This window comes from Podarcis cretensis (assembly GCF_951804945.1).
Source record: "Podarcis cretensis genome assembly, chromosome: 2".
Taxonomy (NCBI): Eukaryota; Metazoa; Chordata; class Lepidosauria; order Squamata; family Lacertidae; genus Podarcis; species Podarcis cretensis.
In genome coordinates, this window is record NC_137171.1 from 64,452,817 (window position 1) to 64,466,591 (window position 13,775).

General features: G+C 45.4%; 1 protein-coding gene across 1 annotated transcript; it reads right to left on the minus strand.

Annotated features, from left to right (window-relative positions):
* Positions 1–3,777: 3,777 nt before the first annotated feature.
* On the minus strand, positions 3,778–13,775 carry ATOX1 (antioxidant 1 copper chaperone). Its single transcript, XM_079968354.1, has 4 exons — positions 13,597–13,775; positions 9,376–9,451; positions 6,578–6,748; positions 3,778–4,025 (listed from the first exon to the last, which is right to left on the minus strand). The coding sequence occupies exons 1-3, from the start codon at positions 13,600–13,602 to the stop codon at positions 6,624–6,626; spliced, it is 207 nt and encodes a 68-aa protein (XP_079824480.1). The 5' UTR covers positions 13,603–13,775; the 3' UTR covers positions 3,778–4,025; positions 6,578–6,623.

Consider the following 13,775-nt stretch of genomic DNA (forward strand, 5'->3'; position numbering starts at 1 on the left):
ACATGATTCTGTCACACACCTCAAATGCTCTTAGTAAGGCTTAAACAAATAATAAGAATGCTTTAATGCTGGAGTGTGCGCGCGCGAAGGGGGAGAGATATGGCCACAATCCAGGGTAGAATTATGGACACTTAGACTGCAGTCCTATACATGCTTAGCCAGGAGAGTAAGTTTAATTGAATTCACTAGGAGTACACATATACAGAATTACGCTGTTAAGTCCCATTGCCTGCTTCAAGGAGGCAGTAGCAAGACCATTCCTTAAGAAGCCTTCCTTGGATGTGGAAAATCTAAGTACAGTGGTACCTTGGTTCTCAAACTTAATCCGTTCCAAAAGTCCATTCCCAAACCCAAGTGCTCCAAAACCAAGGTGCGCTTTCCCATAGAAAGTAATGCAAAATGGATTCATCCGTTCCAGACTTTAAAAAACAACCCCTAAAACAGCAATATAACATGAATTTTACTATGTAACAAGACCATTGATCCATAAAAGGAAAGCAATAAACAATGTACTACAGTCACACAATCAATCAATCAGTAGCTGAACTGGGTTTCACAAGTCACACACACACACAAAAAAAGAGCCACAAAAATTCAAAATAAATAGCAAAAACAGACAGACCTCAGCGTAACACTAAAAATGGAAGTGTGGCACACAAAACAGAAGAGTGGCACTCAAATCAGAAGCATAACAATCAAAACAGAGCACATTCAGCTTCCGAAAAAAGTTCGCAAACCAGAACACTTACTTCCGGGTTTGCTGTGTTTGGGTTCCAAGTTGTTTGACAACCAAGGCATTTGAGAACCAAGGTACCACTGTAATAACTGACCAGTTGCCAACCTCCCCTTCTTGGGCAAGGTTCTTGAGCAGATAGTCACAGACCTGATCTAGGAAACAGATTCTCCAGATCCATTTCAATTGGAGTTTAGGCCCGGTTTTGGCATAGAAACTGCTTTGGTCACCCTGTATGATGACAAAATGTGTCCTTGTTAATTCTCCTCGACTTCTCAGTGGCTTTTGATACCATCAACCATGGCGTCCTTCTGGAGCGGCCGTCTAAGCGAGAGATGGATGGCCCTGCTTTGGGGTGGTCCAACTTGAATGGTCGTTTCCAGAGGTTAATGTTTGAGGAGCCCTATGGAGCCTTCAATGTTGAGTTCCTCAGGGCTCAATTTTATCCTCCTTGCTGTTTAACATCTACATGAAACTGCTGAGTGGCATCATCCAGAGTTTGAGAGTACGTTGCCAGCAATATGCTGATGGCACATAGCTCTACTTCTCATTTACACTTGCAGGTTGGCAGTGAATGTGCTGGACTGTTGTCTTGCCTTGGTAATGGGATGAGAACCAACAAACTGAAGCTCAATCCAGATAAGACTGAGGCGCTGTTAGTGGGTGGTCCGCTAGACTGGATGGATGGGAGGTGGCCTGCTCTTGATGGGGTTACACTCACTCTGGAGGGGCATGTATGTAGCTTGGGGGTACTCCTGGATCCTTGGCTGTCACGTGGCTCACATGGCCTCAGTGGCATAGAGTACCTTCCATCAGCTTGGGCTGGTGGCCCAGGTGCGCCCCTATATGGACAAGGATAACCTAGCTCCTGTCATCTGTGCTCTGGTGACCTCTAGGTTAGATTACTGCAATGTATGATACATGGGGCTGCCTCTGAAGATGGTTCGGAAACTTCAGCTGGTGCAGAATTTGGAAGCCAGGTTCTGCCCTGGGCAAGATGGATTGAGTATATAATGCCAATCCTAGCTGAACTGCCAGCTAGTTTCTGGGCCCAATTCAAAGTGCTACTAAGCCTTAACTAAGACTGCAATACGTCAAGGGCTGCCTGTCCCCATATGAACCTCCCGGACCCTGCAATCATCATGCAAGGTTGCTCTTCCTGTGCCTCCTTTGCTAGAGGGTGGCAGCATGAAAACAGGCCTTTTCTGTGGTGACTCCCTGCTTGTGGAATGCTTTCCCCAGGGAGGCTCACCTAGTGCCTTCATTACGTATCTTTAGGCATCAAGCAAAAACATTCCTCTTCTCTCAGGCCTTTGGCTAATTAGAGAATCTATGGCCTTTTAAACAGGGGAGAGTATTGTTCTCATTTGTTACTATATGTATTTTTTTGTTTGTTTTCATATTGTAAACTGCCCTGTGATCCTCCATTGAAGGGCGACATCAAAATAGGTAGATGATAGATAAGTGTGCCAAAGGTTGTCTTGGAAGATGGACTTTCTATATGTGTGTTTTAAAGGACAAGGAAACCTCATCCACCATTTCTATTGTGATTATGTGGGGCGGGGTAGGGGGGAGATGAAATGAACAAGCCACTCCCCAGCTATTAGGTTTGTTTTGGTTGCATTTCTCAGAGTCACATTTCAGATTCATTTTACAGACTCTCGTGGCATTGTGACAATTGTTATTGACATTTAGGACTGAGATAAGGAGAAGGAAATTGCATGAACCGATAGCTGGGAAAGGATGGGAGGAGAGAAGAGAGACCCATCACTGTAGCTAGCACATCTCTCCTTACTCAAGACCTCTGTTTGGCAGTGTATACTGTTGTGATGGAAAATGTTATATATAGTTTCCAAACAACAACCTACTCCTGAGACCTATGAGGGAAATTAGCTTAGCTCTCCAGAGACGTGCTAGCTGTGGGATATTAACGCAACTATTATCGCTTATTTGCTCACAGCACCTTCTCTTGGATTTTTCCTCAGATGCTCTATCTTCTGTCACTGATTCCCCATTAAAATGGTGCAGGCAGCGTGAGAACATTTCCCCACTCCTCAACCAAAAAATAAAAAGGCCGTCTCTATTCTTGTCTTAATATTAAACTGAAGTGACCACAGCCATTTCTGGCTCATTTCTTCTCAATAGCAGCAGAAAGAAGTGCAGATGCTCTTCTGGAAGTACAATGGTACCTCGGGTTACATACGCTTCAGATTACAGACTCCGCTAACCCAGAAATAGTACCTCGGGTTAAGAACTTTGCTTCAGGATGAGAACAGAAATCGGGCTCTGGCGGCACAGCAGCAGCAGGAGGCCCCATTAGCTAAAGTGGTGCTTCAGGTTAAGAACAGTTTCAGGTTAAGAACGGACCTCCAGAACAAATTAAGTACTTAGCCCGAGGTACCAGCGTACAAGGACAAAGACACACTACATTTGCTTCCTACCTTCCTTCAAGGAGCACAAGGCAATAGAAATGAGGTTCTCCCATTTTTATTGGCCCACTATCTTGGGCAGGTAGGTTAGGCTGAAGAGGCAGTACCTTGTTTAAGGTCACTCGTCAAATGTATCCAAGTGTCACTCTGCACGTAAGACAAGAGATTTCACCTCCCTGACATGTCTGACACTCGATCCACTATGCCACACAATTGCTATGTTGCCATTGGAGAATTTTGGTCCAATAAGAATATGTTTGGAACCTAATGACCTAATACCGAGCGACACCATTGGTCCATCAAGCTCAGGATTGCCCCCAATGATTGGCAGTGGGTCTCCAAGATTTCAGGTGGGATACTCCAAGCCCTTACTGGAGATGCCAGGGAATAAACCTGGGACCTTTTGCATGCAAAGCAGATGCTCTAGGTCTGAGCTACGCTCCTTGGCACCCAATGATGTATCCTAGCAATGCTCAGTTCATCTCTTTAGAATATTATCTCATTGGTGGACTGAAATAAATTATCTCACGCTTGGTACTTATTTTTAAAAGTTAGCCCCTGCCCCACCAAAAACAAAAAACAGGGCTTAAAAGATATATACTAAGAGCCACGGTGTTTACTTGAATATAGCAGATCCAAGTTTTATTACAAAGCCAAAGAGAAGAAACACTACAGCTGTAGGACAGTATGTGGGACATCTGCGGTCAAAATTTCTCATAGTCCTTCCCCCACCAAAGGCCTTCTTCTTCTTCTTCTTCCCACCCTTCCCCTCTTCTCCAACATCTGGCAGGGCAACTGTGGTCAAAGGAAGATTGACAGAAGTGTAAACAGCCGCCTTCGGACTGAAGCCATGTTAAGCGTTGCTGCAAAATAAAGGAAGGGGGGAGAGAGTTAGGCAAGGGCAGCATCTGCTGGTGGGACCTAGAAGGAACATCCATTTTAAACAAAGGCTGCTTTGGGGGGCCCTCAGCCGGTTACTGCAGGCTACTGCAACTGCTGCTCCCCCTGGTGTGTGGAAAGCAGGCAGAAATCTTTTCTTGCGGCCTATAATGTGCTTGATGTTCTGCTCCTGCTACCCATCGCTGCAGTTCCTGGCAGACAAAAGGTGGCAGGAAGGAAGGAAAGTCCTTGGTGTGCTGGCCTTCACAAGCAGTTTGGCTGTATATGGATTGGTGGGTTACCTACCTACCTACCTGACTTGTGTGTTTACAATTCCTTCCACACCTTGTTAGAAGGCCCCTATTCCCTTCACAAAACTGCAGTTCCCAGAGTTTCCTGTGAAGAGGGATTGGTTGTTAAACCACTCTGGCAATAGTAGCTCTGTGAGGGGACTAGGGGTCTCCTAATAACTCTCGGCACCCTTAACAAACTACACCTCCCAGAATTCTTTTTGGGGAAACCAAGTGACTGTTTGAAGTGGCATCATGGTGCTTTAAAGGTATGGTGCGGATGTGGCATTAGCATGCCTGCATTCTAGTGCGCAGCAAATGCCTACTAAAAACTCAGAACCTGGAGTGGTAGGAGGGCAGAACAGAATCTTCAGTAGTAAAAGCAGATAGGCAAATAATATTTTACAGATCTATTTCTCTCCACCCTGGTTCTCATGATGAGCAGCAGCTGTGTTGTGCAAAGCAGATTGTGCATCAAATAATTCAGTTTTGCTGTGTACAGAATCATTATTGTGGCACAGGATTTTGGTTTTTTTAGTGCGCAGAATTTTTTTTAAGAGAAAAAGGCATGCAGAACTAGGCCTAAATATAGCCAAAATAAAAATCTTGTCCATTTAATGTGAGTCGGACCGATGTTCCCTGTGTACTTTGGAAGGACTTGAAGTTATTAGGTTCTGCTGCTCTCATGCAAACATGCCCCACTCAATCCTACTACTATAAAGTGTTTTTGTGTGAACAACCGGTACGTTCAATGAAGGCTTAAATTTTCACAGTGCACAAGGAACATTCTTCCAAAAAAAAAACCCAACTCGTTGTTATTGTTCCCACACTGATGGAACCACAGGGCAGCCAGCAGTTCTGCCAAAACACTGGCAGCGTGCAGAGGATAATTTTTGAAGCTATTTTCTCCTTAGTGCCACGGTGGCAACAGAACCAAACTGGTAGTTCGCTAACCCTACAAACTTAATGGGGCACCCTTGTAGGTGCTGCTGATGGTGGAGAAGCCCGTTAATTCCTACCCCAGTGCTAAATGTAATTCACTTCTGGTAATTCAGGGCCAATCAATGGTGTGAAAGTAACCAGATAGGCTCAGAAGATATTTCTGGACTAGGCAATGTCATTCTCAGGAAAAGTTAAGGAAGTGTTCAAAAAGAAGGGAGCTCTTATCTTGTTTCCCTCTCTCTTTATATGCTGATATGTATTTCTTATTTCACATAACCAAGAATGAAGTATTTTTAAAGAGTTTAAAAACAGGTTCCCAACCTTGAGAAAGAGTGAAGGTTTGGGGAAGGACAGAGCTCCACCCATTACAAAAAACTAAGCGACAGGGTTATCAGTTTCACACCAGACCACAGTGCATGCATATCTCCTGCAGCACACTGCTGGGGTAATCTTGGGTCCCCCTTTCTTACAAAGCAATGCAACTTGAAAAAAAATCAAGTTTTACGAGACACCACAGCAAGACAGAAAAATGAGCATCAGGTGATGGCAACTGAAGGCCACAGCTTGTGGCCTCCATGGCTCTGCAAAGCTTCATGGCCCAATCAAAATATACACACCCAGATGAGCTAGAATAAACCGGCACTGTAAAATCAGTTCCACAAATGGATCCATGTGTATAGACTATGAAGCCAGTTGAGGAACCTATGGCCTTCCAGATATTGTCAAGTAATAGTTTCCATCATCTTTTTTGCTGGCCATGCTGGTTTGGGTCCAATGGGAGCAGAGCCCAGAAACATCCCTCCTTTAAACAAGGCTGAAATCCCACTGATAAGATGCTTGGGAGTCGCAGGATTCAGTTGCCCCTGTCCTTGCCAAACAGCTGGTTTGTGGGGTTTCAAAATGCCTGGCACACACAGTCACAATGATTTACGCGCAGTTTGCTGGATTTGAGTCGTAGCTTGTATACAGCACCAGCTCCTCTACTTCAAAAGAAGAGGCCGGCTTCAATGGACATAAAATATCGGGGCTTGCAGGGAAAGTTTTTACATATGGCACAGGATCTATCTCCTCCTCTGATATTATATATAAGAGAGAACACGTGGCATGAAGTCATCCAGTTAAGAGTTTCCTTGCCCTCACTTCAGTCCAGTCTATGAAGTCACTGGAGGTGGGAAACTCTTAGCAAGATTTCTGTCACATCATACATTTTGTTTCTTATACAATGTGGGGGTTGCTGTTTTCAGCACACTTTTCATCTTGAGCATTCTGCCCTGAGTGGCTTAAGAGTATTCCTAGCAACTGACCTTTCCTGAAGCACAGTAGCCCCAGCAGCCAAGCATCCCTGTGTGGCTACTTGTCTCCAAGGTAGGAGGCATCCTTCCCAGTCTTCTTCAGGGTGTTCAGTAAGGTGTCAACACTGTGCTCTGACTCTATATTCACCTTCTTGTTGGGCAGGTCGATTTCAAACTGAACACCTGAAAAGAAAGGACACAGCGTACAGAAGCAGCATTGGAAATTTGAAGTCTCCTCCCCACAATTTATTCTCCCACCTTCTTGAATTAGTGGCAATGTCAAATGGATAGTCTATATTAACTTGCAATACATCCATCAGTTGAGGCGGGGCTGTACTTTATCTTGTGCTTATTTATTTACAAATTTGTAATCTTCACTATGAGAAAGCTATAGTAAGATGGAGTATAGGGATAAAATCATCAAAAGAGCCATGAAAACATCTTAAGCATTGAAAAATGAGTAAAAGATGGTTTAGTCTGATGGTAGAGCACAAGGTTTCACAAACTTGGGCCTCCAGCTGTTGTTGGACTACAACTCCCATCATCCCTGACCACTGGTCCTAGGGTTGATGGGAATTGTAGTCCACCAACTGCTGGAGAATCAAGTTAGGGAAACTCTGGTAGAGTTCATGTAAAAAGGCCTCAGCTTCAATCCCCAGGATCTCCAGATAGGGCTGGGAAAGACCTCTGTCAGAAATCCTGGAGAGCAACTGCCGGTCAGCTTAAGAAAATACTGAGAGAGATTGACCAATGGTCTGACTCTGTGTAAAAGGAGTTTCCCATATTCCTCTCCAGGTGAAAGATGTAATGTGAAAAAGCCCTGCCTAAGACTCTGAAGAGGGACGCGGGTGGTGCTGTGGGTTAAACCACAGAGCCTAGGACTTGCTGATCAGAAGGTCGGTGATTCGAATCCCCGCAACGGGGTGAGCTCCCGTTGTTCGGTCCCAGCTCCTGCCAACCTAGCAGTTCGAAAGCATGTCAAAGTGCAAGTAGATCAATAGGTACTGCTCTGGCGGGAAGGTAAATGGCGTTTCCGTGTGCTGCTCTGGTTCGCCAGAAGCGGCTTAGTCATGCTGGCCACATGACCCAGAAGCTGTACACCGACTCCCTCAGCCAATAAAGCGAGATGAGCACTACAACCCCAGAGTCAGTCACGACTGGACCTAATGGTCAGGGGTCCCCTTTACCTTTACCTTTTAGGACCCTGAAGAGCCATTGCCAGTCAATACTGAGCAAGATGGACCAAGGGCTTCTCTGTATTGGGCTTTTGTAGCGAGACAGATGTTTCCTTTAGAATTTCACCCTTACTTCTCCTTCCATTAGACTATCTTCCCTAAGGAAGGGCCATATGCTTTGAATCCAAGATGGTTGGGAGCTGGATTCTCCCTAGCTGCAACATCAGTTGTCTGCAGCTGAAAGGCATTTTCATGAAAGAAGAACACCTTGCACATGCTAGCTTTCTATACCAAGGGAACATTTTATAAGGAGGAACATTATCAAGGCTGGTAGTATCCTACGGGGAAGTAACATCGGGGTAGGAAACTGCATGGAACCACATATGGGGACTTCAGGCACACCCCACGTTACATATACACAAAAAGGCACCATGCGGCTTCTCAGTATATATGCCGACAGAATGAAATGCAGATGACTGTGAGGCACATGAGGTTCATTTCTGTCCCAACGTGGAAGAAATTTATGTGTAGCAAATCCTTTGTGTGGGGGCAGCCTTCAATGTCTTGCAACAGTTATGCTGACACCAACAACAATGGAGGACAGGAGATTAGACGCTTGCTAAGGAGGTAAAGACAGCAGCAGATTCAGCTCTCCTACTGCAGAGCAGAAGCAACCAGAGTTATGCGTCAATGATTTAAATGAGTTTTGGAGTAAGCCTTTGATCTTGTAAACAGAATAAAGTTGACTGGACAACTGTCTAGAAGAGGAAATTACGCAGTCCTAAGGGACACGGGATGAAAGTTAAACATTCCAGCAACAATCAATATTTAGTTACTGACTAACTACCTCTACAGTGGAACCTCGGGTTACGTACTGTCCTCCTTACGAACGCTTTGGGTAATGAGCTCCACTAACCCAGAAGTAGGTCTCCTGGTAGCGAACTTTGCCCCGGGATGCGAGCGGAAGTCGTGCGCCAGCAGTACGGCAGCAGCGGGAGGCCCCATTAGCGAAAGCGTGCCTGAGGTTAATCACGGTTTCGGGTTAAGAACAGATCTCCGGAATGAATTAAGTTCATAAATGGAGGTACCACTGTATTAGGAGCAAAGTAGGAAGCCCTCTAGCAGTTGCTTTCTACTTCAGCTAGGGCAAAGAATGAAGCAAAAGCTGCACATCATTTAAGTGGCTCATTTAATCTTTTTAAAACCCTGCAATGAAAATACAATATGCAAAGATGAATGCACTATGAGTTGGAACATTTTCTAGCATGCTGCACTGACAACTGCAAACCAAGTTAGAAGGCCCTGGCTCTGGTTGAGGCTAATCTAACTTCCTTAGGGCCCGGGACCTCTTGGGTGTTGCTATTTATGGACCTCCGCAGGGCATACCAGGAGAGGTGGTCCTGTAGGTACGAGGGTCCTAGGCCGTGAAGGGCTTTAAAGGTCAAAACCAGCACCTTAAATCTGACCCTGTACTCCACTGGGAGCCAGTACAGCTGGAAAAGCACTAGGTGAATATGCTCCCATGGCAGAGACCCTGTGAGGAGCCTCAAACAATGCAAGCAGGAATACTTTAAACGCTAAGTGCAAGAAGAAGCCTTGAGTGTTCAGTCTTGTGGTCTGCCAGGTACCACTCACCTCCCAGCTTGTTGAGAACACGGGTGACGGCATTAGAGCACCCTTCACAGGTCATGTCTACAAAGAATTCATGTTTCTGAAATTGCAAGGAGAAAGAATGGAGAGGACATTGAAATATCTCTCACTGAGCAACTGCACAATGATGTTATAAAAACTAGTTTATTAAACAATAACAAAAGTTAGTATCAAAGCTTGACCTTAACTGCTTGGGTTTGGATACCTTGTTAAAATGTTGAAATTTATGCAATAAATAAATACATTTCAGGTTCATGTCAACTGGAGCACGCATAAACCTGTGCTCCATAGTCTTTGAGCGTATGCACATGAACATAACTTGCTGAGACTTTGTTTAAATGTTGGGATCAAGTTGTAGATGCATTTTCTTTAAGAATACATTGTCAGCCAAAATGATGTTCTCCTTTCCTTGCGTCAGGGTGAATTTAAATCAAGGCAATTTAAATCACCAAGGGGGGTGGGGGAAGGCTGATTTAGGAAATTCTATTGGTACTTCATGCATTTCCTAAACAATTAGGTAATTAACGCTACATCTACATGGAACATTTACACTACTATTTTATAGTATTGCTGCTTTCTGAATATTATTTACTGGAACAGTAGGAGATAGTTATTGCCTTTGGGTCCTACTCATGGGGTAGGTATCTGAATAGCCAATGCAAGCAACAAGGTACTAGATGAGGTAAATAGGCATTTGTCTGATCCAACAGGACTCTTTCTTGGGGGTGGTGGTGTCTTTTTTCACTTTTGCTTTCTTTCCTGCCTTGCCCCACACCAGAAACAGAAAGTATTTCCACACAAGAACAGAAAGTAGCTAAAATCCGTTACAATCAGAAACACACTTGACCTGTAATGTCTATTTAAAGACAACAAAGGACCCATTCTCCCCACCCTGCAAAAAAGCAAACAGCTTCTTTTCATAAGACGAAAAGGAAATGTCCTTATTGATAGAAAACAAATACTACAGAGCAAATCGCAGAGCTAACACAGTTAAAGAAATAATTCGGGTTGATGCAGTCGATGATCAGCCAGGATGGCATTTTCTGGGTCTGGAATGACGTTCAGAGATGACTAGATACTTCATTGGTCCTAGAATCAAGGCCATAATAACGTTTACTATGCCATATTACATATTTATTTTTCCTGCTTTTCTGCTTATGCAAAAGAACAGTTTTAAACTATTTGCTTTATAGAGGGCTGTTCCTTCAGTCTAAAAACATTTGTGTGTTTAATTTGTATTTCAATTTTAACTAGACTATCTTTTTAAAGAGACATTTACAACACTGAGTTATAAAATGGCCATTTTATAGTAAACAACAACAACACCCCTCAGTAGACAGGTTAAGAATACTTTTTCTCTTCATAGTATGAAGTATGTACCCAACCCAGGATGTTTAAAAGTTGTGGCAGAACTTGCATCCTTCGTAAACAGCCCAGCCCTGAGAGAATTGTATGTCCCTGTGGCTAATTGTGTAATATTACTGGAGTCTATTGGGGGAGGGCAGGGAGAAGAGGGGGGAGAAAAAAGAGCCAGATCTTGCATTACTAACCAGTTTTTCCTGGCACCTCTAAAAACACAATTCATAAAGATGAAACTGGAGAGAGGCCTGAAATCCAAGCTACATAATCTGTTCTATATCAGGGATGGGCCAAACAGAACTGGATGACATAAGATGGACCAAACCCCTAGAATCTTTCCATGGATTCAAGTCACTTACATCTTTGCTAGAAGCTGAAAGGTTTATTCAAACGAGACACTTTCACTAAAATAAGGTAAAGGGACCCCTGACCATTAGATCCAGTCGTGACTGACTGGGGTTGTGGCGCTCATCTCGCTTTATTGGCCAAGGGAGCCGGTGTACAGCTTCTGGGTCATGTGGCCAGCATGACTAAGCCGCTTCTGGCGAAACAGAGCAGCACACGGAAACGCCGTTTACCTTCCCGCCGGAGCGGTACCTATTTATCTACTTGCACTTTGATGTGCTTTCAAACTCCTAGGTTGGCAGGAGCAGGGACCGAGAAACGGGAGTTCACCCCGTCGCGGGGATTCAAATCACCGACCTTCTGATTGGCAAGTCCTAGGCTCTGTGGGAGACCTTAATACAACTTGTTCTTTAATGCGTCACTTGAAGATCACAAAATGTTCTTGAAGGGATCCTCACGCTCCGTTTAAAATGTATTCTTGTCCTTGCATGTGAGGGGCACTGTGTGCAGGATCCTATACCACTATCAGGCCTTGCTCAAGGAAGGAGGCACTCACAACTAAGCAATACACAAATTAGCAGTCCTGTTGTAACATCAGCTCCTAAGGATCAATTCCCAACGTGATCCTGTGAGGGTGGAATACAAGGGTTGGCTTTTGTTTTTTCATAACTGCAGTCTCAGAGGCAATGGGTTGCTGCCATCAGAGGTTACCCATTGGGGTTGCGATGAAGAAAAACAACAGGGGATGGTGGTCAAGGCTTCAGGCTTAGGGTTTATATTATATTATAATTATTTAAATTTCTATACCGCCTTTCCTCTAAAGCACAGATATTACTCAGAGACAACCAGACTGCTGGTGGGAATTGTGGTCCAAAACATCTGGATGGTGACAGGTTGGTGAAGGTTGGTCTTATCACTGATATGTGTAAGAGGCTTTGAGAGACTTTTTTGTGCTTAAGAGAGGGATAAAAACACTTTAAACCTTTAGCCCCACAGGTGAAGCAAAACATACAGCTTTGGCTCCCATTTCTTTGCTATTGGGAGCCTCCTAATTTGCTTTCCCCTATGTGGGTGGCGCTGTGGGTTAAACCACAGAGCCTAGGACTTGCCAATCAGAAGGTTGGCTGTTCGAATCCCTGCGACGGGGGGAGCTCCCGTTGCTCGGTCCCTGCTCCTGCCAACCTAGCAGTTTGAAAGCACGTCAAAGTGCAAGTAGATAAATAGGTACCGCTCCGGTGGGAAGGTAAATGGCGTTTCCGTGTGCTGCTCTGGTTTGCCAGAAGCGGCTTAGCCATGCTGGCCACATGACCCGGAAGCTGTATGCCGGCTTCCTCGCCAATAAAGCAAGATGAGCGCCGCAACCCCAGAGTCGGTCACGACTGGACCTAATGGTCAGGGGTCCCTTTACCTTTTAACTTGATTTAAAACTCACAGCTCATCATCAGTGTGATCTACCTGGCTTGGCAAACCGTGGGCCCTCATGGAAGACATACAACTGGATCAAGAGAGGTGGTACACACAGCAGCAGGGAGCAGAAGTTTAAGAACCGCTATAATGGGTGTGTTGCAAAACGAGGTTGCAAATCTGGTGCCAACACCACTTCACAGTACAGTGGTACCTCGGGTTACATACACTTCAGGCTACATGCGCTTCAGGTTACAGACTCTGCTAACCCAGAAATATTACCTCAGGTTAAGAACTTTGCTTCAGGATGAGAACAGAATTTGTGCTTCGGCGGCGCGGCAGCAGCGGAAGGCCCCATTAGCTAAAGTGGTGCTTTGGGTTAAGAACAGTTTCAGGTTAAGAACAGACCTCCGGAACGAATTAAGTACTTAACCCAAGGTACCACTGTATGGGTGTAAGCCAGGATTTTTTGGGGGGGGGGCGGGGAGCAGGCCTTATGTTAGGGGGTTGGGTGCAGAACCAAGTTACAGTATCTGCAACACAACTGATCAGTTTGTTATTTTTATTTATTTACTTGATTTTTTGGGAGGGGCAGCTGCCCCCCTGCACCATCCTGACTATGCCCATTCTGAACCTCACAGTACCATAAAACTACTTGGAGGTTGTTTTTCCTGCGATCAAGCGCTTTATAAACGCTAGCAAACTAATAATAATAGTAATAATAATAATAATAATAGTAATAATGATGACAATCCCTTTACAACCAGCATTTCTTCAGTGACGTGACCAAGGCCGCCAAGGGAAGCCTGTGCCAAGCCGTAGATCCGGTAACGCCCCGATCCCAGCGCAGAGCACCCCGCGCCTTGAGCAGCACCCTTACACATCGTCACCCGTTTTGCGGGAGGGGCGCCTCCCGAGTCGCAACGGGGCCGAGGGCGGGAGTCTTTCAAACTGGGCCCGATCGTTAGGAATCCCCGGAAGGCGAGTCCATCTCCTTCTTTTCCCGGCAGTAGAAACGACAACGGCAGATGGATGGGGGGAAAGGCTGATGCTGTGTCCGAAAAGGGCAACGGCGCGACTGCCCAGATCACCACCCACCGGCATGGCTGCTGCTGCTGCTGCGGCTGATCCTCCTCTTCTTCCTCCGAAGCCTTCCTGGCTGCTGCTCAGCGGAACGACGCGGCTTCCTCCGCAGCCTCCGCGAAATGAAAGGCCACCAAACCAGCTCGCGCCCCTCCCACTGGCCGGCCACCCCTCCTGCGCTAAGCCTTCTCCGG

Bases quoted from the DNA above. Each gene is read 5' to 3' on its own strand.
- ATOX1 (XM_079968354.1), bottom strand. The intron at 6,749-9,375 runs GTGAGTGGTACC...CTTTCTTTTCAG, and splicing joins TGTTCTCAACAAGCTGGGAG to GTGTTCAGTTTGAAATCGAC.